Consider the following 23,284-nt stretch of genomic DNA (forward strand, 5'->3'; position numbering starts at 1 on the left):
CAATTCACTTTCTTTCAAATGCAACCTGAGCCAACGCCTCAAGAGCACTCATACCACGTTTCTCCGTATGAGTGGAAGAGCCATTTTCATCCTGAGATGGTGGTTGCTGGTCTTGCTGAAGAGTAGCAGACCTCTGCACATCGCCAAATGTTGGTGGCTCTCGTTTTAACTGGGTTGTGGAAGTTGCTCCTGGCTGTAAATCGTAATGAGCGTCGGTAGTAGGGGCAGGCCTGGAATCGTATGCCAAATTTATCATATTGCTGATTGATGGGCGGATTGGAGGAAGTGTGACTCCAGATGCAGAGCCAAATCTTGGCGACTCTTGCGGAGATGTGCTGTTATCATTGTTTAGAAGACTCATAATTGTCGGCTTCCTCGTCAGTGGAGGCAGAGAAGCAACAGAAGAAGCTGCAAACTGAACTTGCTGTGGTGTGTGAGACATGCCACTAGAGTAAGGCTCACTGTATGGAGCATTTGTGGCCTTAAACGGTTGCTGTAACGTCGGCAATGCTTGCACACTATTGCCGCTCAAACTTGGCCTGCGGGAAATATATGTTTCGTGGTCGTTATACGGTAATGCAGAAGACATCTGGCGTACTGGTGCTTGCTGCATCGACGTCTGCACAGCCTGCCCACTCCAACCATCCGATGCATTTCGGCCATCTGCATCTGCAGCAAGCTTTCTCCAGTCCGGGTTGACTCCAAGTCCACGCTGGTAGAAGTTTCGGACCATGGGAGCAGTCTTGGACCCGAGACTCTTTGCAATTGAGTCCCAGTTAGTTCCATACTGGCCGAGTAAGGCCGGAAACTCTGCACTTTCCTGAACACTCCAGTAACTCGTCACTTTATTCTTGATTTTGTGTCCACGCTCCTTCCGTTTGTCTCTTGAAGTATCCACAGACGCATCTCTGGTTCTCTTTCTACCACGTTTCGACTTGCGGCCATCTGGCAGTTCGGTTTGCTCAACTTTAACGGTAGTACTTGCAGCCAACGAAGCAATGGTGCCAAGTGTTGCATTGCTGGTTTGCTGAGAGCTGTCAGCAGCATCACTTGAATGCTGTAACGCGGAAGAATCTGCATCTCTCTTTCCAGAATCGGGTCGAACTGCTTCTGCAATGTTGTGATAAGCATGCATATCGTCACCACTAAACCGGTTACCGGCATATAGAGCATCCGAGTCGGGCTCAGTTTCGGCCTCTGAATCCGGCTCAGTTTCTGCATCATCTACATCCATATCTGCATCCTCATCCCTGCTTTTACGTGCAATCGATGCACTTATTATACTTTCAGACACACGCCTTGATTCTTGAGGCGTACTTGGTGTTAATCTTGCTTCCTGAGGCGTACTTGGAGTTTGCGGACTTTCCGGGGATTTCGCAGGACCAGAATACCGTCTGAAGTTATGAGATCGTAACATTGCACCTGTGGACTCTTTCTTGTCGCTGATGGACACAGGAGTCTCAAATGATGACTCGGCCAAAGAGCTGTCCGGTGTATTTGGTGTCTTCGAATCGCTTTTACCTCTGTATTCCTTAGAGTGTCTCCTTCCTCTCTCTTTCTTCTTTGCCTTTCTCTTTCCCCGCTTATTTTTACTCGCAACGATCTCCTTGTAGTCCACCTTCCGCTTAGTCACATAATAGTGCAAAACGCATTCCTCGGGGCTCCGGAGTCCTCCCATGTATTTGGAAATACGGCCAAATTTCTTGGGATACAACCCGAAGGCTTTCTCAAACTTCTTCTGCTCGGCATCGGTAAATGTATCTATTGGGTCCGTCACAATTCTGCGGGCCCATTCATCCTTATCCTGAACTCTGTTGTTGGAATTCATGTATTTATCTAGACCCATCTTCTGGACCGGATCCATAGTTTGCTCAGGAATGATCGCTGCACCATACTGTGCCTTAACCAATGGATCTTTCTCTCTTTCCTTCTCGAAAGTAGCCAATATATCCAGAAATTCCGCCTCAGTTCTAACCGAGTCTCCATGATGACGTGCACGACGTGCCTTCTGTTTTCTTTCCTCTTCCTCTTTTAATGCCTGCTCTCTTGCCTTTCTCTGCTGCTCCTCCTTCTTCTTTTTCTTCTCATCCTTCTTGTTCTCCTTATCCTTCTTTATCCTGTCCTCAAGATCATCGATCAGTCTGCAATGCTCGTCCATAACAGAACACCTATCGCGCCAAATGTGATCTCTTGATATATATTCCTCTGTTAAACGAGATTGCTTCTCCTTTAGAATCTCGTGCAACTTACTCAGAATGCCAAACAACTGCACACCTTCACACTTTTTGAACGATGCCAGAACCTTGCCGTAGAAGTTGTACTGATCCAAACTGTCGATGTGGCCAGATGTAAAGTATATCATCTTTGTTCTTCTAGCTCTCTTTCCTGTGCATTTCAGGCCCCACAACTTGTAAGGAACTTCTTGCAAGGGAAAAACGCATCCGTTCGACTTTGGAAACTCATCCTCAGACCACTCAACATCACTACTGTTCTCTAATTTCTCTTCCTTCTGCTCTGTATCAATAACCAATTTATCTATTGGACCAGATGAAGTGCTTTTCGGAGGCTTTGGTACACTCTCTGTTGATTGTGGTTTAATATCCTTACTTCTGTCCTTAGCAGCTGTACCTTCGGTGTGGTCTTCCTGGGCTGTGCTCTCCTGCTTCACCTTTTCGCTATTCGCATTTTCCACTGCTTTACTGCTATCGTCACTTCTTCTTGGCACGCCTATTTTCGGACTATACGCTTCGTCATCTTCATCATTAACATTTTCTTCTTGCTCAACTTTAATTTGTGTCTGATGCGTGCCATCAGATGGTTTACTTTCTGGTTTCAAATCCTGGTGCGAGTCAGCGGAGATGGACTCGCGTGGAGATACTGAATGATAATATGAGGAAGAAGGTGAATTTCTGGAGGGGTTCCATCTGTATCTGGGCTCATCATAATATCGTGACCTACTGTATGCAGGGCGACTATAAGAGGAGCTATTTCCGCTCCAATAGTCTCTCTTGGAACCTCGAGTACCAAAAGAAGAACCTCCGTTTGCAGAACCACTTCTCGGAGATATCAAATCACCACTATGATTAATCTTGGATGCTCCTCCAATTAAGTCGCCACCTGAATTTGATGAATTATGCCGCGACCCATCTCTTGAACCATTTAAACTACTTTCCCTTGAGTATTGTCTGCGTTCGAATGCTGCTGTCGAATGTTCAACTGTTCCTGATGAACTAGATGATCTGTTTTGTTCGGGTCGCCTGGAACCATATGACTGTGAACTATGGCCCTCGTATCCTACTGAAGAGTGACCAGAAGACATACTTTGTGGATGGCCGTGTTCATATCTGTACTGTCTGTGATAATATGGAGAAGAATGATACCTTCTTGGAAGCCATTGCTTGTTTTCTCCAGATTCTCTCCTTCGACTTGATGGCCCACTGTTCGAAGTGGATCCACTGCCTATCTCACCTCGAGAGTGGTCAAAGGCAGACATCAAGATATAAGGGAGTGTGTATTGGATTAAAAAATGCTAAATACAGTTCTATTGGAGCCTGCCTGTTGCACAATTGGCAAATTATCTTTTTGAAATAGCAGCCTGTATCTATGACTATGATAACAATTCAAATATTGTATTTGGAAATGAGCTGAGGTCAATAAAGCAAAGCTCGGTATATGCACTTGAGATTATGAATATGAAATGTTTATTGTTTGGACTGCCAAGTTATATGCTTAAATAGTGTAGGAAGGTTTAACATGTTCAGCTTGGTGTGCAATGTTATTAAAAAAAAAAAAAAAAAAAAGTATCTCACTGGCCCACTATTTTTTAATTTTATTCTCTTTTAATCTAATTTTTCTTGTCTTATTATTTCAGTCTTATTTTTAATTTTTCGTCCTTCTCAGAATGTTTATTCTGAAAACAATCAAATAGATTGAAAAAGCTAACTTTAAAACGCAGACAATGTTAAGACATTGAATTTTTGCATCTCTCATCAACACCCATCCAGAATCTTTCCCTTCAACGTTTACCGTATACAATTAAATATTATTTCGTAAAATTTGATGCTCAAACAGTGGGCGTCTAAAATGTACATTGAAAGAAGGAAAAAAAAAAAAGGTGAAAAAAGGTAAAAAATGTTAATGTCTGACTATAGATAGAGGCTGGTCCCAAAATAAACTACAAAAATAGGCGTACGCAGTAAAATTACTTAGCTTAGGATCATGTGAGCGAATTTCACCTAATTACGTAAACTGCTTCTATTATAAATTTGTGACAACCTGTTTGTTCGTTCGCGAATATTGTACCTTTTATTGCCTTACACACATTTTTCCTGTTGTCCCTCTGATTAAATTCAAGACACTACTTTCTTTCATCCATACACCAACAAACCTAACGCAGAAATTTTATAGTACCCAGCGCGCTCGCTCTGTTGAACTTTTTCAACCCTTCGCGTTTCACAGGGTTAATTCTTGATTTTCAAAGGAGAAATTCGGGTGATTGACGCGTGAAAACACGTCTCATTACATCCCCTATTCAGGAAAATTACCCCTTTAAGATTAATTGAAATTGTTGATGTGCCATTTTCACTTCAGAAAATATTAATTGTTCCTTCGTTGCAAGTATATAACCCTCTAACATTTTATTTGTTTCCTTCCTCCTCAAATTCTCTTCCCTTACCTTTATCTTTATGGGCATTCCTTCATTTGTTGCACCACCAGCATCTTTGTACTAATTGTCATCACTCACTTTGACATACATTTTCACACAATCACACCAACGCGAAAATGACTTCACATTTGAAAAGAAATTGGAGCTCAACATTGAATGAAAAAGAGCAACAGCGTAACGATTTCTGGTATGAGCAGAAAAAGAGACTAAGAGGATTTAAGAAATCATTTTCCGGACCGTTATCCAATCGTAATGTTGGCCTTGAAACACCTCCAACAACTCCGGAAAAAAAGGGAAAGACGACCAGCCGTGATTTATATTCACATGATAAAGTCGTCAGAAGACTCCGATTCACAGAAGAATCATATTCTCCTTACAATGAGGCGAAAAAAGCGTTTCTTCGTGGTTCCGCAGCTGATTTGTCGAACCAGCATTATCTTCCTGGAAGACAACGTGAGGCTAAGGCTTTAGAGAAATTTATAATTGATGCACTACACAAAATTCAATCGACATCAATGTACATATCTGGCCCTCCAGGCACTGGAAAAACTGCACAAGTGAATGCGATTTTACAATCATTAACTGAAGCAGATATTCAAAATAAAGACCCAGCTTCTAGAATCTACAATATGGATTTCGCATACAATGAATGCTCTGAAAAGCGGACTGTCCGTCTAATTAAAATCAATTGTATGACTCTAAGGACACCAGAAGATATATTCAAGAAAATGGATGACACAAGTGATATCCACCACGCAAATGGTTCTATACAGCAAAAAGAATACGTGAAAAGAAGCCTTGGAAAGTCTAGTAAATACGACATGACAATTCTCATTCTAGATGAAATGGATAGTGTCATTAATAAATACCAACAGACTTTATTTGAACTATTTTCCTGGGCCTCTCAGTTGCATGCTTCATCTGAAAGCGTTGAAAAGCCACGTCTCGTTCTTATTGGAATTGCAAATGCGTTGGATCTCACAGATAGATTTTTACCTAGACTTAGAAGCAACAGAATAAATCCAAAATTAGTACAGTTTCTTCCCTATACTGCTTCACAGATAAGAGAGATTATTACAACTAAGCTATATAATCTTGACTCAAGCATCATTACCCAAGGAGACAACAGAGCTGGACTTCCTCCTATTATTCATCCATCTGCGATACTTTTCTGTGCCAAAAAGGCAGCTGTCAGTACAGGTGACTTAAGAAAAGCCTTTGATATTATTCATAGAAGTATTGAAGTCACAGAGGAAATGACAATGAAAAGATTATCTGAGGACAAATTCAAGTCATTAACCATTAAAACGGCACCAAAAGTGATGATAGCACAAGTTGCCAAAGTGTGCACTTCTGCATTCAACACAGACTATCAACAGAAGTTGAGCGCACTAAACTTTCAGTCAAAAACTTTGCTATGCTGTCTATTCAAGTTTGAAGAAAAGAGAAAAGGTGATGGTACTGAACCTGTCGCGAAGAAGTCTAGCAAAGCTGATCTTTCTATCAACACATTTTTTGAATTTTACAACAAGTTTCTCAAATCAGTGGATAGAATGATCAGCACCCTCCGAAGGGGTGAGTTTTTGGAAATTCTTAGTACTCTCGAGTCAAATTCACTCGTTAACTTGTCTCTATTGAGTGATAATTCGGCAAAGTTTGTATCTGGCAATCCAATTAGTCGTGGAGCAAGCAGTCCCTATAAGCATATGATTACATTTGGAAATTACAAGATTTCAAGCAATATTCCACGGGAGGAATTCATGAAATCAATCCGGAGTATTGAATTGTTGATGAAGTTAATGGAATGTCATCAATGAGGTGATAATTGTAAAATTAATCTTTTCTAGCAGAAAATTTGTATATTAAATGATAAGCATCTATATTTAAAAAGTGTATTTATACTGTATTACATGTATTACATCTTTGTTTCTCGCTTTTCTGCTGATATAAGTGTTGATAATAGTAAGGTAATCAAATTTGAATTCTCGATTACGTTAGCAAGGGAGAGAAAGAGAGTAGGGGCGTTTCTCTGAAGGGACAATTTTTTTCTCGCGTGGTGGTGTACTGAAGTCTAATCTTGAAAAAAACGGTTGAAAAAAGTCAAGAGCCGAGCGAGCAAGAGCAACTTTTTTTTCCAATATCATTTTTTTTCCGAGAGAGCATATGAAGACAGGGAGAAAGAAGTAGTGGAGTAGCATTTAACGTTAGCCCACAGTGAACCTTTGAATTAATTGAGGCAATATTTTCTGATAGAAAGTAGGATCAAACTGAAGCGATAATACGCACAAATATTACTTGAATAGACGTATAAGTTCAAAATGGTCTCACTCACTGAAGTTAAAGAAAACAAACCTACTCATGAGGAAGTTGATGCTGTTTTAACAGATGCTATTTACAATGCCGAAAATGCAGCAAAGTCGGCAGAAGACAATTTAAAGGAGGCAGAGAAGTCTGCTGGTGAGAATTCTACAGCACCAGAAGAGCAAGCCGAAGAAGTGACCAATGAGGATACAGATAATCTTGCAAAGGCTGCACAAGAGGCAGCCGAAGCTATTTTAAAAGCAGAAATCGAAGCCAATGATGCCGATGCTGCTGCATTAACCAAGGCAGATGAATCTGATTCTGAGTCTGATTCTGATGATGACGATTTCGACGACGATTTCGATCCAGATGAGACTCTTGCCGAAAGAATTAGTGCCTTGAAAGATATTTTCCCACCACAACTTAGATCATCCGTCGTGTCAGGAGCTAATGCTTTACAGTCTGGCTGTAAGGGCTTAGCCCATAAGTTTGGTGTTTCTTTGTGGTACTTAACTACAACTGCTCTTCTTCTTGGTGCACCACTTGCTCTCAGTATTTTGCATGAAACACAATTATCTGAGCTTGAGAAGGAAATGAACATGCAGCAATCCTCGTCTGATATCCTTACACCAGGGGCTTCTGACAAGCAGGATGAGAAGAAGTAGAGTGCAAGCAGAATCGGGTAGTTTCTGTGATACATATTTTTGTTTCACTTGGCATTACTTGCGCTATCCATTCATCATTATCTATGCTGGTACATATGTACCTCCCGTTGTAAATAGTTAGTTAGTCTTTGCTCATTTTTATACTTTGTATTTTCTGTTCTAACAAAGTTTCGTAATGAAGTATGATTATAGATTGTTTAAATTACTGATTAAACTAGATTATGTAACATCAATTATCATCGCTGAAGTTATATTTAATGCGGGGTGACTAGACAGAATTTCGAGATCAGAAAAAAAAAAAAAAAAAAAAAAAAAAAAAAAGACAAAATCAAAATCAAAAACGAAAAAACAAGAATTCTTCTTCTCTAACCTCCCTCATTACTCGGCTTTCATACTGACTTTTGGATGCTTGATTGATAGGGCCCAGATATCCAAGTAGTCAGTAATATCATAGATGATCTCAAACACAAAGGTACCATATAGAGCCAAAGTAAGTCCAAGTCCAACATAAACAACTAAGCACACGATACTGTCATAGTCGAAGTGATAGATCTTGGTAAGGATGTCGATTGAAACAATCTCAGATACAAGAATATATGCCGGAAAGTTCTTGTAAGGAAAGCTTTGCTTAGTGAGATGAGCTAAGATAATACGACCAACCATGAATGCCAAAGTAGCTCCAATCGTAAAAACTAGCTGGGTAGTATAGACATTCAAAATTTGTTTATGGAGCAAAACCAAAATCAAAGCACTGGCATAATACAGGAAGAAGGGCACCAAACCACGGTCAGCATCACGTTTAAGATTTGGGTCAGTAACTTTTGTAAGCACGTTCCTTCTAGCAGAATATATGTTGAAGCCTAGAATTATGGCACCTGCAACGATGCATGAGTCAAGAAATGTTATCGTATAAGTATTTGGAACGACATTAAGTGGTGAAAGATCCACAGTGAATAATTCAAATCCCCATAAATCAGCTTGACCTCTATAAGCAGTCAAGCAACACATCAATATAATGATAATGATACCTTCGACAGGACCACTGAATTGACTCAAGAAAAGCGTATGCGTGAAATATGTCTCCCAGGTTGAAAGATAGAAGTTTGTAAGAACAGCAAACTGAGAAACGAACAAAAGCCAACCCTTGCCAAGTCCAGCAACACTTGCAAACATTAGAAGAGAGAGAGTTGCATTAATTGCATCACAGCAATGGTCAAACAACTCGCCCAATGGGCCAGATTGGCCGGTTTTTCTAGCATGAATGCCATCACAAGCATCGAAAGTTTGATACATGAAAATGCAGAATCCATAAAACAAATACACCCAGGATGGTGATTGTTTGTTGAAATCCGGATCATAGTAAAAGACTAAACCCGAGCCCGCAATGTTAAATGCCAAACCAAGGAGTGTGACCATATTTGGTGCCATCCAAAGTGGATATATGTTCTCAAAACGAGTCCAAAACTTCTTTAGCACATACTTTGTAAGCAAAGAATGGTCTTCCGAATGATATCTGTGAAAAATAGCACAGTTAGTATGGCATGAAGTAACGACATTTTCTGGATTGAAAAACCTAACGAATTAACAAAAGGTGAACTAGATTTTGATATGTATCATTGATGATATAAATTTGATGATGTGTTCTTCTAACTTCAAGGATTTTTGCTTTATACATTTGACTCACTCAACGATAACTATACGTACTGGTATTCCTTAAGCTTGGGAAGGTATTTTGCTGGAATATAGTAACTCATTTTGACAATTGATATTGACAAAAGTGACCTGAGCACACAGTATCCGGATGGAGACGATATGTAACAAATGATTGATATAGATCGAGCTAGCGGTTAAATAATTTGCATACGTAAAATTTAAATTTCGGACCCTTGTTGGCTTTCTCTTCCTTGCCCCAAAATATTAGACTTTTTTTTCTCCTTTTCCCCTTTTTCCCCATTTTCCATAGTACTTTTTATGCTGCCAACTTATGTTGTACGCGTATATTTTATTTTTCATGCATCTATCTCTGTTGGCAACAATTTCACCGGGTTGCTAATTTTGTAGAAAGCTCGGTCGGCAGCATGTGCAATTTTAGTGCATTTTACTTTCTTTCTCCTTCCTTTTTCCCCTTCTAATTGTTCAAGTTGTAGTATTTTACTTTTTACTCCAAGTAACTTTACATTTTATTCCCTTCCAAAAAATATAGTGACTATGGTATCATGTGTAGGAACGCAAAAAGATATAATAAAGACTTATTGGGGCAGATAGTGGTGATTGATTGATTGTCTTCAAAGATAAAGGTTAAGTGTTTGTCAATGTAAGTTGGGTGCAAAATGGTGCCGCAAAATGTGTATTTTTATTTTGTCAAAATTGGAAATGATCAAATCAATCAACTTATTTCGCTTGATGTCAGGACACGTGTAAGTATGCAAACGATGTCGTAATCCCAAAAGCATAATCTGATTACCCTTTATGGATAGATAAAAGAATCTCTGATTTGGTAGTGCACTAATTAACTTAACCGTTGAGATGCGGTAATTTCCCAGCGTGTACGGCAGTTGGAAAATGGAGGTTATTGGTTGGGCTGTAACTCTTCACAATTATGTTCTTCAAATGTCACTTTAATATTTGTTTGTACATATGACTCACACATTCGGGATAATTCTACGAAAAAGCCTCCTTTGTCGTATATTCACTCTTCAATAAGCTGAAACTGAAACTAGACTCATTTTCTTGGAAAATATGTATTAAAATTCTTTATGCTGACATTCTTGGTGTAAATAGTCCTTTAACGAAAAAGCAAAATATTTATAACTTGTTTAGAAAAATTACCACCCGACAGGACTTGAAATGATCACAAGCAAGATTTATGGATAATTTACCGAAAAAAAAAGTCCTTGGTTTAATTGGCTCTAGCTTCGATATCAAATTTTAATTTGGCTTCTGCTTTTTGTCACATGATACTTTGCACCCTTCAAATTTATCATCAGAAACATTATTATCTTAACTTCGAATAAAGAGGAAAACGGTGTATGCAACCTTAAAAGAATTACTTGGAGGTATTAAATGCTTTTATTGGTTTGTCTAAGTGTACTTTACTTTTGCCTAAAAATGGATATAATTATTGTCAGCGATAGACTCTATATACAAAATGCTTGCTGCCTTAAAGCACTGAGTCCAGAAATTTTCTTGCAAATTCTACACCGAGGAACGTTGCGGCGTTTGCAGGAAAACTTCTGGCCAAGGCAGGGCCGATTCCAGGGAAAAACCCCGCAATTCCTCTTTTCAGATAAATATTCTTAGCAGTCCGTGCCATACTCATTTTTAGGGTTGACGATTGTTGCATTGACTTTATAGTATCCACAGGAAAAACAGCAGACCACATTGCAACCCCTGCGCAGCCACCAGCTAAACTTATCGCTCCAATTGACATCTCACCCTTCTTGGAAAGCTTTTCTTTCAAGTATTCGTACGTCGCAAAATAAATAGCCGAACCGGGACCATCTCTTGTCAAAGTGGCTGCCGAACCTTTAAAAATGGATCGTATTCCGCCCTCTCTATATATTTGCCTGACAGTAGAAAGAAACGAGATATCTGATTTTGTGACCTGCATCACAACCTTCACTCTTTCGAATGGCGCCGCAATTAACGTCGTTGGAATTGCACTAAAAAATCCAGCCGCACTAATTTCTTGGATACTCAGAGGTTGTTCTGGGGATTTTTTCCTTAATGCCTGCACTAATCTTTTTCCAACATCATATCCCCAGAATGACACAGCAAACATTGGAGTGACTCCCAACAAAGGTGACGTCACACCTTTATAAAACCCCAACGGACCATGACTTTTTAAGGTTCCCATTATTGCTTCCCTAGAAGTCTTGTACTGATGAGTTTGAAGAAGGACCTTTGTGAGATCGAACGGATGCCCTATCATAACTGCACAAACACCTCCAAAACCTCCAGCCACAAACGATTTGACATTGTCAACAAGAGCACTATCAACCTCTTCCATTGTCAAAACTCAGTTAAAATATTAAATTTCTCAAAAATGTTAATTAACAGTTCGTAAAAAGCACAATTTGATACTTTTAAATTCTGGAATGATGGTTAAAAGGCAAAGCAGAGAAAGAGTCCCTTGAGCACTATGAGCTGAAAAAAAGAAGCACAATAAGATTGCACTAAACGGGAAGTAGAATTAAAAAGAAGCCGATCGAAAAAATTAAGGCCAAGTGATCTTGTTTTCAAAGATCAGGATACACTTCTTTCAAGTTTATTATTTTTCCGGATTCAAGTCTAACAGTTAAGCAACAAAATAATTGATTAGATATACAAAATTGGAGATAGCAGTAGCCTTTATATACATACATGAATATTTACTTTCTGTATTTAAGAAAATTTAGGGTGTTCCTTCCTTCCCCAGATATTCCCGATTTGGACACTATTTTTTTTTTTTTTTTTTTGGTAGTCTAGCAGTGAGGATGTTTGATGAAATGCGGGGCAAGATTAGAGCTTGCAGCACCAAACGGCAATCTCTGATATGAAGCTCAAGGCCAGCAGGTCCTCGCAGGATTTTTTTTCATACATCCGTCCTATACTTTTTTATTTTCATTTAATTCATTGCTTTACATTTGATATTTGCTTGCCAGTGTTCGGTGGAATTTTGTGAAAAAATAAAGTAAGAGTGATATCATTAGGGTGAGCGGAATTTTGTCCTCCAAACTTTAAATTAAAAAAGAGTTCAAAAAGAATGACCATTGCTATAGATAGTTTAATATAAAGCACCCGTGAATAGCCTATAATTATGCATTTGACACCTTTAAAGGTTACTGCACCAGAAAAGAAAACTAATATTTGCTAACATCACAACTATTACGTGTTTACTCTGCTTTCTAGTACATCCTACTATTCCATATCAAGATAGTACCCAGCCTTTTCATTCATGATCACCTCAATTACTGAGCATCAATCCTAAGTAACGAAGGCCACTGTCATGATCTGCACAAAGATCTTTAGTGAATCCATCCAGACTATCTTCAAACCTGTTGATGATGTCCGATGTTAAGCTTTGAGTTAGGTGATCAAGCTTATCGTCTATCCTGTTAAGATAATCGTTATACCTATCCATATTTGTATCTCCTTTTCGACTAACACTTGCAATTGACAACATCTCAACTAGTAAAGAATTGAACTCGCCATTGATTCCAACAAATTTGCTCATAATTTCCAGAAACATATTTATCTGATCCACGTAGAATTGACCGGTCTTTTTCCCTATACTTCGTTTGCTGTTGTTGTTTAATATCTTGCATCTGCTGATCTTCTCCAAGTATGAACTGTGTAATTCCACTAAATCATCCAAGTTGTATTCCTCTCCCTCCTCCTCGTTATCTGCAACTCTCGTATTAAATATGTCACACATTGGTTGCATTTTCATTGTCTTAAGAAGTATGAGTTTCGATTTCGTGATATTACCCTGACCCAACTGGGACATAAAGGTATTTGATTTTCCATACTTTAAACTGCTAATAAACTTCAAAAAGTTCCTGTCGATTATTTCGTTGTCCAGGTAAGCTACCAGAACATTCATAAATTTGATGAATTCGTTTCTGAGAACATTTAATCTCTTGAATGTTTTCAAAATCCATAGTCTTCTGGCCTCTACCGGTCCAATGTCGTTATCCTCGTTAGTGTCCATCCTTTTTCTTCTATCATTTCGACTCCTCTTTGCGAGCTGTCTGATAGATCGCCTCTCTAAACTATTTGATTCCGTCCAGCCTCTATTAAGCAAATAGCTAAGGCGTCTCAGCTTCAACATAAAATTAAACATCCGAAGATACTCCTTATGCTGGGACTCAAAAAGCTTGTTCAATGGAAATTTTAAATCGTAGTCTAACGTAAATATCTCCCAGCCAACTGTACCGTATCCTTTCAGATCTAAAACACGCGCATCCAATCTATTTATGACATCCGGTGGATATTTGTCTCGTACACTAGTATTTTCGATTGAATCCTGTAGAATACCCAAAAGCACATGTGATGATAATGCGTTTGACGATTGATTTAGGATCGTGAGTCCTTTTTCAAGAATTGAATCAATAAAGTCTCCCTGGTACATAAGTAAGAAGTTGTGCAATCTAATCATTTCCGGAATCAAATTATATTTCCTACCAAGCACATCTTGAAAGCAGTACTTTGTAACTTCTCTGTATGCAACATCTAACTTCCAATTTGATGCATACAAATCCGATTCGGTCAGCATGTGACGCTCCCTAAATTTCTCACACCACTTTAGTTCATGACAATCTCGCCTCAAAAATGATATTGTTTTTCCGATTTGGTAGATCATAAAAGACTGTTTCTTTGTAAATATTGCTGGTACATTTGCACGAAGATAAGCAACCCTGTCTATTGTGTTTTCGTCGTTGTTTCCACTCAATTGTATAAAAAAGTTCTCCTTCTTTGTATCAATTGCTTCCAACTTCCCCAATAAAGACCATTCACGACATGCTGAGACAAATGGCTTCAAGCATGTTTCAAAGAAATATTTTGAAACCTCTGCCAGCATTGAATTACCTTGGGTGCAAGTTCGATATAGCAGCGAGATAAATTCATTGGGTAATAATTTCTTAGACGATAACTCTAAATAGTTCAAAAATCTGAGCTTCATAATCCAATCGGAGAGTAGTAAATGTAGTCTTCTCAAAGTAAGATTGTTGTTTGAATCATCTATAAAAAACGGACTTACCGTATCGTTAATATACCCCGAATACTTTAAAAGCTCATCCTGAAGAGCACTTAGAAATGCAATTCTTGTTTCCGTCATATCTGATATTTTTGATCCTTGTGGTAAACGTTCTTCTTGAGAACAAGTCCTTGTTAACCTTCTAAATATGAGGCAGGGCTCGAGTATTTGATACACTAATCCGGCCATTCCAAAATTAAGTGTTGTTGGAACTTTCACTTTGTCACCCTCAAATGGAAATAAATCAGATGGTGATCCCGTCAACGCATACTCAAGACTATGTACGAGAACTGATTCATCAACATTCCCTATTTCTTTATCATAGGGTTTTAATCGATCTGCAAGGCTATTCTTAGAATTAACCGTCGAAGGAAATGTTGTGGTCATTGATGTGTTCGTTCCATTTAATGATGTACTTTTAGTGATTGCCTCATCAGAAATTTCAGGTGATATAGCTGTAGCAGCGGCAACACGTGAATCTAACGTAATGAGATAGCTTGCAAGATTATCCTTATTTTTGATAGCCATCAAGTCCATTACAGTTTGAAGAAGTGAACTTAATCTTGCACCTGGTATCTCAAACTCATACTTTTTCTTCAAGTACTTCATTTTCTGTTCCCCGTCTTGCTCACCTTCATTATTTATTACTACCTGATGGATGTCCTGCGATAGAGTACGAAGAATTCTACCATCAGTAGAAGGTAATGACCTTCGCACCAGTCTTTGAATATAATTTCTAATCACAAAGTCCACCTGGTCCATAATTGTATCAAGCCTCAACTATAGACTAAACAGCGTAGTAATATTTAAAAGAAATAGAACGATAAATAGTATTGTACCATTTTTTCTGTATCTTTATTCACTTGTCCCATGTTTACAATCTGGGCGCGTCTTTTATTTAATTTTATTTTTTTTGCTTGTTTGTTTGTGTGTCCCTTGAATTTTTCACATCTATATTTTTAGCTTCCTTCTTAAAAACGGAAACTACATTACATACTTTAGCAGCCATCCGTTAGAATAATAAGTGATGAAGTTCACCAAATTTTCACGAGAAATCACTCGAGCTTAAGATAATCATGAAATTCATCATTTTGATTACCATCCATCAATTGCGTGTCAAAAAAGTTTTCATTCTCCTTTCTCAGACTGTTTAAAAACTTCTCTCCCTGTGTATTATAGCCGAACTTCTTCAAAATTTCAGAATAGTTCTTGACATTATAATATTTTAAAAGGCACCGTAAAGAAAATTCGTTTTCATATGAAACCTTTAAGCGTTCCTCAAGAGTTCCAGTGAAATAATTTGTCAACCATCTATCCCGTAATCCAATCTTGTAAAATAGATAAACAAACGAAATCATGTCCATGTTGTTCGCTCTCCATTTCTTACCACTAAATGGACTCATTAGTTTGATGATTTTTAGTATCGGCTTGTACAAAGTTTTGTTGAAAAGAGTCAAGTAAAACCTCAAAGTATCTGTTGGCCGCGTTTCAAGTAGTTTATATATCCGTTGAATCTTGAAATGCGATATCATCATGTATATCTCCTCAAAAATATTTGTCACAATCACACAATATCGGCTATTTGGTCTTTCCACTGTTAAATTGCATTGTGCATTAAAAGGTAGAATGAATGATAGTGCACTTTTATCAGAATTCCGCTCACTTAAATCAAATATATGTTCATAAATAGCCTTCTCGTCTATCTCTGTAGTATTTGGAGTTCTTGCTTCTGAGGAGAGACTTAAAGCCTTCAAATAAAAATTATAATCATTCAATTGATACAAAGCCTCATAGTCACAATAGATTAGACGGTTCTTCATCAGGCTGTCCGGATCTTTGAAATCATATGAATGGCTCCATCTGGAGTGAATTTTGTTACTGTTTAGCAACCTGAATGATTGAGTAATGAAATTGCTGTCAAACAAAAGTGACAGAAAGTACTCATATTTAAGAATGTGCGAAGTCTTGAACCATTTGGATAATAAAACAATGATAGTGGATGAACTTTTTAAGGTTGATTCCTTCATGCGCAAAACTTCAAGCTTCTGTTTCTCACTGCACGTTAATTTGGAAGGAATATATGGCAATTTATCATCTTCCTCGGTACTTTCCTGTGATCCATTCATATAGGGGTAGCTTGCATGTGAGTGTTGGCCTATTTTGTGGAATGGCCGTTCATTTCCACGTAGAGGGATAACGTTTGATGAAAAAATTTGAATCAATACATATATCAAGGAGCTAAAATAAGAGAGACAATTCTTATAATACTTTTCGACTCTTTGCAATGATTTAAGCTCATGTACAAACATAGGATTCTGCTTGATATCCTCCTGCGTATATTTATATGGATCTGATCCACTATTCGAATTCATGTAATCAGTCTCGGTCTTTAATCCCTTTTCATCACGGACAAATTGTTCAAACACGGAAACAAACTGTTTGGAATTGAAGTCATCGCTCACGTGCTGATAGAGAATATTGCTGGCCTCTTCAATACTGTATGGCACTTTCCGACTAAGAGGGTATATATTTGGATAACTGGACTGGGAAGGATTTAAACGTCTTCTAACATCTGCATCCGCATCTTCAAGTGTTGAAAAGTTACCGGATCCACCCGTACTCTGAGGTGTAAGAGATGGTGATGGCATTGGAGTAGCTATGTGTATTTCAGGAGGAGGTGACTCAGTCAGTTTTGAGCCATCACTGATGCTTTCATCCTCTATTGATCTCGCTTTACCTTCAGAACTAAGCATCGATATGGAACTCGTGATATCTGGCAAAGTTGTCGTTGGAGTGTCCTTTTCATTTCGTAAAGATAACTTCAATATTTCTGAAACGTTGTACTTTGGTGGAGTGAACGTAGGATAACGAGCAACCAAATTCTCTCTGTACCTTCTGTAATCGATAGGAGAAACAGTAAGTGAACTGCTCAATTTCGATTTCTCTGGATTCCCTTTTTTGTCGTTTCTAAATTCTAGGTAATCTCGTGTGCTCTTTAAATCCTCCAAATTACCGAATTCCAAAAGTATTAGGTCACCCAAAAATATCACAATGTTTCGAAGTTTAAACGACATAACAATATTCAAAGACTTTTGCGATTTTGCTGGAGAATTTGAGGCGTCAATATTCTTTTTTTGACTTGTGGAACGACTAATGTCTTCCTTATTTTCTGGAATATTACCTTTAGAAAATGAATTTATAATACTAGCAGGATCGTTTCTTTCAGATTCGCATGAAATCCATCTCCACTTGTCTATTACCTTCGTGACCTCTTCAAGCACATTTGCGTGATCAAAAAGATCAACCAATTTGAAATACTCTGATTCATCATCTTTCAGATACTTCAAATACACTAATGATATTATGTGCAAGATTGTCAATGTGTAAAACATTTCGGAGGACCAAAGCTTCAAGCACCTAGCAGATATATTATTTTCGCAATTGCCTGCATCCGCTAGCTTGTTTGCCCGTGATAGTGTTATATTTATGATTTGCCGTATTAGTATATCTTCATGAACTAATTTATGTGAATTATCCTTTATTCTTTTATTCAGTTGCTCCTTGTCTATGGCATCCCCGTACGACCCTAGACTAATATACAATATACCAATAATATGCTTTAGAATTTGAGCATCGTAGGATACGCTGTCATCATCACTTGAAAGTAATGATTTTAATTGCAAGCCTGTTTTCTTTAAGAAAAGGGAAATATTATTGTGATATTTCGAGGATAGGGCCAACAATTTCACATCTCTAAGATTTTGAAGATCCTTCGCACTAAACCAATCCATAAGCCCTTCATCAAATGTATCCAATAGTTTATAATCAAACTTCAACTTTGGATATTCTAAAATCATGTTGAAGTTCGTAAATCCGTCTATTTCCTGTTCTCCTTCTGATTCAAGAGATATCTTACTGCTGGGGGATGACAAGAGATCTTGGTCATCACTTGTCTCAACCATTTCATTTTTATCAATAATAAAGTTGTCGTCATCATCCAGATCGTTTAGATCACCGATAGCGGGTATTTCAGCACCTTTTTTTTCTTCATTGGCAATTGTATCAGCACCATTTTCCTGGTCTTCTTCATTTACTTCATCATCTTCGTTTCCTGCTTCTTCATCTTTGTTACTATCATCTTCACCTGCATTCTCTAGGCATTCTTCATTTTGTGGCTTTTTAGGAAGCATAAAACTTGGCGGAGGACCGCTTTTCATTAATTGCGTCCTTTGTGGCTTCGGTAGCATCTAATTGGCAAAAATGCTAAACACGTACTATGCTCAATAAGCGGCTGAAATCTGAAGAAAACAAAAGGACCGATCAATTGAACTAAAGTGAAAGCACAAAAAAAAATTAAATATGAAACCTATACTTGTCAGGAAAAGTATGTCTTTGATTAGGAATGACAATTTATGACTGACATCATGCTTCAGCACAAGATCGACCTTGAAATCACACTTTGTGGAAATCAGACAACGAGGAATGTGATGAAAAAGATGGGAGTGAGGCACCACCAAACCTGCATAATTTTTAGGTAATGCTTTTTATGTAATTTATGCACATGAACCTCAGAACAGGACGAAAAATAAAAAAAAAATATAAGAAAAGATGCGCGTTGAGTGTGGAAAAATGTCAGCCGCGAATCTCTATTGAAACCAATGAGCTAGGGACCAGCTTAGTATTTTTCGTCATACTTGATCATACTTGCGTAAAGCATATAGGCACATTTTAGCCAACATTCAGACTCTATAAAAACAGGCTCAGCATACCTACGTTTGAAAGATATTCTTAAGCGTTCCTGCTCTGCCGCTTTTTTTTTTAAAGAAACCAGTTCGGTCATCATGATCAATGTGGAAGATTGTGTGGGCTTAAGGTAAGTTTTCATTGCAGATATTTCATTTATTATTCCCAGAAGAGCACTTTGGGAGATATATTTAGCTTGAAAGTTACTAATGATTTGTAATATTGATTTGTTCAGAGTTAGAATTGTCACTGACAGAAATGATGTTTTGGAGGGTATGATCAATTCCTATAGTCCAATATCGGGAAAAGTAACTCTTGTTCAAGGGGAAGAGAAGTCGCAAGGATCAAAATTGTACACAAAACTTGGAACGTTTACCGTGATAAATACATCTTTTATAAAATCCGTGAAGTGCTTATCAAAGCAGAAAGTTGATAATGCAATTGGTGGAAAGTTGGATGATAAATTCAAGGCAATGATCAATCAGCCTGTCTTCATCCCAGTAGCTTCAATAGGACACAGCTTTAGAAGTGGCGATCCAAAGGTTTTAGCGCGACAGGAAAACGAATTTAACAGGAGACGCATATTTGGAAATCGGAAGATCAGTGTGGAAGGAGAGGCCGTTTTCAACCAATTATACAAATTATTACCGGAAGGAGATGTGACTTTTGATAAGAAAGATAACATTGTCATTTTTGGCAATCATTTAATAGTTATGAAACCATACCGATCTGGTTGCTGCCATATAATAAATGGAAATGGTGAAACAGAGGATCAGCAACTGTCATATATTCGCAAGGTGATCAAGGATATATGGGACAAACTTGAAGGTGAGAGAAAAGGTGGTTAAAGCATGCGCTGTTACGGATAGTTATATATGTTTAGATGTATGTGCAAAGTAATATAGAAATTTGTGAAAAAGTAAGGCTAGCTTAGTTATATCATCTCGAGAGTCACACTCACTGAGTCGAAAAATCTATAGCCTCTTCCATTGGACCCTCGATATCCATCCATTCTTTCCCAGGGTATATCTATATTCATTTCTTCCTGTTTGATACTCCCGATAGTTTGGCTGTTGTCGAAAGACATGATGTTTTCCAGATAACAGTTCACAAAAAACCATAGCATAAATACCGTGAGTGAATTCATCCGCATTGTCAACTGAAAGGAGATTTCTGGAGATTCACAATAAGCTTTTTTGGATGGAATACATATCAAATCAACCACATCTGCTTTCTCCCCCTTATCTGCTTTTCGATCTTTTAGCTTGGAAACAAGCACAAGACTGGCACCATGATCGGCAAACGTTTGGCACTGTATGCCTAAAGTACCTAAAGAATATTTTTTGTTCAGGTTATGTACCACAAGTTTTTGTACTTTGATCTTTATTGGAACTTCTCTTAATCGAATATACGTAGCCCTCAATTCTGATGAATTCAATAACCCCTCATAATAACGGAGGTATCTGACTTGGGATGGTACTGACACACCGTGTCTATATATTTTTCTTCTTTTGACAAAAAGTGTGTTGGCTTTGTCAAAGGACACTCCATATTTATACATTATGTATCCCACTATAAGAGAGCCAGTTCGGCCCTTTCCGTGTCTGCAGTGTACAATTACTGCCCTGCGATTATCTGCAGCCATGAACTGATCTATGAAGTGAATGGTATCAATAAATTCATCAAGTGGAATAGCATTGTTATCTAGGAAGGGTCTGTATTCGAACAAGCCACCATAAACTTCCACTAATTTGGGGTCATAGCCGTATTTCTCTGTTCTAAGATTCACAATCATCCAATTGTGTTTTCCGTGATTCTCATTGAGAACACCACATAATGTTTTAAGGCTGTTTTGGTACAATTTCTTCACTTTCTTGTCTGTTGGAGCCGAGCATGCAGCTATATTCGGTAAGATATATGCCAAGTCTAAGTTATGCTTCTGGACATTTTGGGTGAGTTCCAATGGGATAGATGGAATTTTCATTGAGGTATTTATGTTGCCTTATGTATTACCGTTACAAAGGTATCAATATCAAAGCAATAGGCAATTATTGATCTTAAATAATTGGAGCACAGATATTAGGCAGATTTGAATTGATAAGATAACATAAGAGTAAAAAAAAAAAAAAAAAAAGGCACAGGGAGCGCTAAATGGCTGGATTAAGAAAGATTGTCTTTAAGTTGGTAATGACACGCATTTTGATAGGGCTCAGTTTTCTCGATCCCGAATACTTGTTTTAACTACTTAAAGTACATTGCTTTTTTATTCATAAACTTAATATATGCTTACGGCATTACTATATATTTCCCCATTTTTGCCAGATATTGCATCAGTGAATATTATCTGATACTTTTTCTCTTTCTCTTATCAGATTAGTCGAAATCTTGAGGATTTGCCCTTTTCAAATTGCGTATTTAACAACAAGAAAATAGAATATAGTGATGACTTTACCAGTTTTTGCTTATTGGGCATTACCCATAGGACTTGGCATTACAGTGGGAATTGTTGCTGCTATTGCCACACATAGAGAGGAGTTTGAAGACTTTTTGGAGGATCATGCCTTAATTGCTGCAAAAAGAGTTACTGAAGTTCTCGAGGCTCAAAAAGCGAAAAGAAAATATGCAAATACTCCAGCTTCTGAATCTGTCGTCGAGCAATACGCAACTTCATCAAACGACTCGAAAAATGCCGATATTACAGTTAAAAGGAAGGCTCGTGGATTCACGAAGAAGGATATTGATTATTGGTTGTTGTCGCAAGAGGAAACTGGAGAAAAGGAAGAAACAGAGGAAGAGGAAGCAACAGTTCAAGGATCTTCTACAGGCACTTCATCATATGTTTTTGCTTCTCCGGTCTCGAAGAGAAGTTATGCCAAAGCTACTTAGCTGTGGAAATGTATTACACAAAATGCATACAGATACTTCTACAAGGAATGATAAAGAAGCATGCTTCTCAATAATATATTCACAATTTTATGGTGCATCTTACTTTTTGAAACAGAATGAAGCTCGCCTGCTTCACTTTTAACGTTATGTATTTCATTAAGAATTTTTTTATGCGTAGTTGTCAGCTTATGATAGCTAATACTATTAGTAGAATAATCACCAAAGCAAGTAAAAGCACACAGCTCCATTTTCGTTTCCTTCTCTGATATTCATTAGCTTTGACCAATTCCTGATGTGCCAACACATTATTGTTGGCATAATCATTCATACTACTTTCTATCGTATCAATTTGTTCTCCCTGTTGATTGACAACCTCGTTGAGGTCACTGAAAATCTTATTTATGTCTTGAACTCCCTTTGAGATATGGTTAATTGCTTGTTCTCTTTCATGAACCACATCCTCATGATATGCCAACTGGTTGCCTGAAATTTTCTGAACCTGACTTCGCAATTGACTCTGGCTGTTATTTATATCATCTTCCTGCTCTTCCGTATTATCATATCCAGTTACCGAGTTTCCATTTAAAAGAGGAGTTCTTTCAGAGTCAAGTTGTTGAAGCTCTTTTTCATTCTTCTCATATGCCTCTTTAACTGTAACAGATTTAACTTTCTCAACATACGACTGATAAATTAACCTGTAATTTTGTAGAACTTGATCCCATTGCTTCTTTAATCGTTCTTCAGTAAAATGAAACTTGGGGTCTTTGTTTTCATGTCTTGAGATGGATGAAAGACTTTCTATATTCTCCTCAATTTTTGTTTGAGAATCTTTAATTCTCTTTTTCACACCCTCTATGGACTGCCTCAAGTTGCTGTTATCTCTCTTGGAACCAAGTTGTTTCTGTAACTTGTCAAAGGCGGCCACATTACTAATAAATTCAGCAAGATTCTTTGATGCTTCATTTAAGTGTGGAGTAGCTTGCTTGGAAGTTGGAATTGGTTCATCCCTCCCATTTGGCTTGTGTGCTTCAAGATCGTAGTTTGCAAATGACATTTAAACTGATGCTGGACACAATTGTATCCAATTAAAGAGGAATGTATTTGAATACAGGAATATCTTATCAGGAGCTATGTTGGGATGTTTATTGCAAGTTATTTTTTTTGTGTGAATTTCTATTTTGGTCTTTTTTTTTTTTTTTTTGGAATTTGTTCTGCAATTAATTAATTCTTCAGCTATCTTCAAGAAACAAGGACTTCCAATTTATCTGAATTCTTACAAGCAAA

At 37.8% G+C, this 23,284-nt stretch overlaps 11 protein-coding genes across 11 annotated transcripts; 4 read left to right on the top strand and 7 right to left on the bottom strand.

Moving 5' to 3' along the window:
• Positions 1 to 4: 4 nt before the first annotated feature.
• On the bottom strand, positions 5 to 3,493 carry BRETT_002823 (uncharacterized protein; the record flags this gene model as incomplete). Its single annotated transcript, XM_041281343.1, has 1 exon — positions 5 to 3,493. One exon carries the CDS (start codon positions 3,491 to 3,493, stop codon positions 5 to 7), a length of 3,489 nt encoding a protein of 1,162 aa, XP_041139134.1.
• Positions 3,494 to 4,782: 1,289 nt separating this feature from the next.
• On the top strand, positions 4,783 to 6,483 carry BRETT_002824 (uncharacterized protein; the record flags this gene model as incomplete). Its single annotated transcript, XM_041281344.1, has 1 exon — positions 4,783 to 6,483. One exon carries the CDS (start codon positions 4,783 to 4,785, stop codon positions 6,481 to 6,483), a length of 1,701 nt encoding a protein of 566 aa, XP_041139135.1.
• A 501-nt stretch (positions 6,484 to 6,984) lies between these two features.
• On the top strand, positions 6,985 to 7,632 carry BRETT_002825 (uncharacterized protein; the record flags this gene model as incomplete). The annotated part of the gene is made up of 1 exon (XM_041281345.1): positions 6,985 to 7,632. One exon carries the CDS (start codon positions 6,985 to 6,987, stop codon positions 7,630 to 7,632), a length of 648 nt encoding a protein of 215 aa, XP_041139136.1.
• A 378-nt stretch (positions 7,633 to 8,010) lies between these two features.
• On the bottom strand, positions 8,011 to 9,048 carry BRETT_002826 (uncharacterized protein; the record flags this gene model as incomplete). Its single annotated transcript, XM_041281346.1, has 1 exon — positions 8,011 to 9,048. The coding sequence occupies one exon, from the start codon at positions 9,046 to 9,048 to the stop codon at positions 8,011 to 8,013; it is 1,038 nt and encodes a 345-aa protein (XP_041139137.1).
• A 1,744-nt stretch (positions 9,049 to 10,792) lies between these two features.
• On the bottom strand, positions 10,793 to 11,641 carry BRETT_002827 (uncharacterized protein; the record flags this gene model as incomplete). Its single annotated transcript, XM_041281347.1, has 1 exon — positions 10,793 to 11,641. The coding sequence occupies one exon, from the start codon at positions 11,639 to 11,641 to the stop codon at positions 10,793 to 10,795; it is 849 nt and encodes a 282-aa protein (XP_041139138.1).
• A 936-nt stretch (positions 11,642 to 12,577) lies between these two features.
• Positions 12,578 to 15,133, bottom strand: BRETT_002828 (uncharacterized protein; the record flags this gene model as incomplete). The annotated part of the gene is made up of 1 exon (XM_041281348.1): positions 12,578 to 15,133. One exon carries the CDS (start codon positions 15,131 to 15,133, stop codon positions 12,578 to 12,580), a length of 2,556 nt encoding a protein of 851 aa, XP_041139139.1.
• A 293-nt stretch (positions 15,134 to 15,426) lies between these two features.
• BRETT_002829 (uncharacterized protein) lies at positions 15,427 to 18,588 on the bottom strand (the record flags this gene model as incomplete). The annotated part of the gene is made up of 1 exon (XM_041281349.1): positions 15,427 to 18,588. One exon carries the CDS (start codon positions 18,586 to 18,588, stop codon positions 15,427 to 15,429), a length of 3,162 nt encoding a protein of 1,053 aa, XP_041139140.1.
• Positions 18,589 to 19,323: 735 nt separating this feature from the next.
• BRETT_002830 (uncharacterized protein) lies at positions 19,324 to 19,962 on the top strand (the record flags this gene model as incomplete). Its single annotated transcript, XM_041281350.1, has 1 exon — positions 19,324 to 19,962. One exon carries the CDS (start codon positions 19,324 to 19,326, stop codon positions 19,960 to 19,962), a length of 639 nt encoding a protein of 212 aa, XP_041139141.1.
• An 86-nt stretch (positions 19,963 to 20,048) lies between these two features.
• Positions 20,049 to 21,098, bottom strand: BRETT_002831 (uncharacterized protein; the record flags this gene model as incomplete). The annotated part of the gene is made up of 1 exon (XM_041281351.1): positions 20,049 to 21,098. One exon carries the CDS (start codon positions 21,096 to 21,098, stop codon positions 20,049 to 20,051), a length of 1,050 nt encoding a protein of 349 aa, XP_041139142.1.
• A 458-nt stretch (positions 21,099 to 21,556) lies between these two features.
• On the top strand, positions 21,557 to 22,000 carry BRETT_002832 (uncharacterized protein; the record flags this gene model as incomplete). Its single annotated transcript, XM_041281352.1, has 1 exon — positions 21,557 to 22,000. The coding sequence occupies one exon, from the start codon at positions 21,557 to 21,559 to the stop codon at positions 21,998 to 22,000; it is 444 nt and encodes a 147-aa protein (XP_041139143.1).
• A 181-nt stretch (positions 22,001 to 22,181) lies between these two features.
• On the bottom strand, positions 22,182 to 23,054 carry BRETT_002833 (uncharacterized protein; the record flags this gene model as incomplete). Its single annotated transcript, XM_041281353.1, has 1 exon — positions 22,182 to 23,054. One exon carries the CDS (start codon positions 23,052 to 23,054, stop codon positions 22,182 to 22,184), a length of 873 nt encoding a protein of 290 aa, XP_041139144.1.
• Positions 23,055 to 23,284: the final 230 nt, after the last annotated feature.

This window comes from Brettanomyces bruxellensis, chromosome 9, assembly GCF_011074885.1.
Source record: "Brettanomyces bruxellensis chromosome 9, complete sequence".
NCBI lineage: Eukaryota > Fungi > Ascomycota > Pichiomycetes > Pichiales > Pichiaceae > Brettanomyces > Brettanomyces bruxellensis.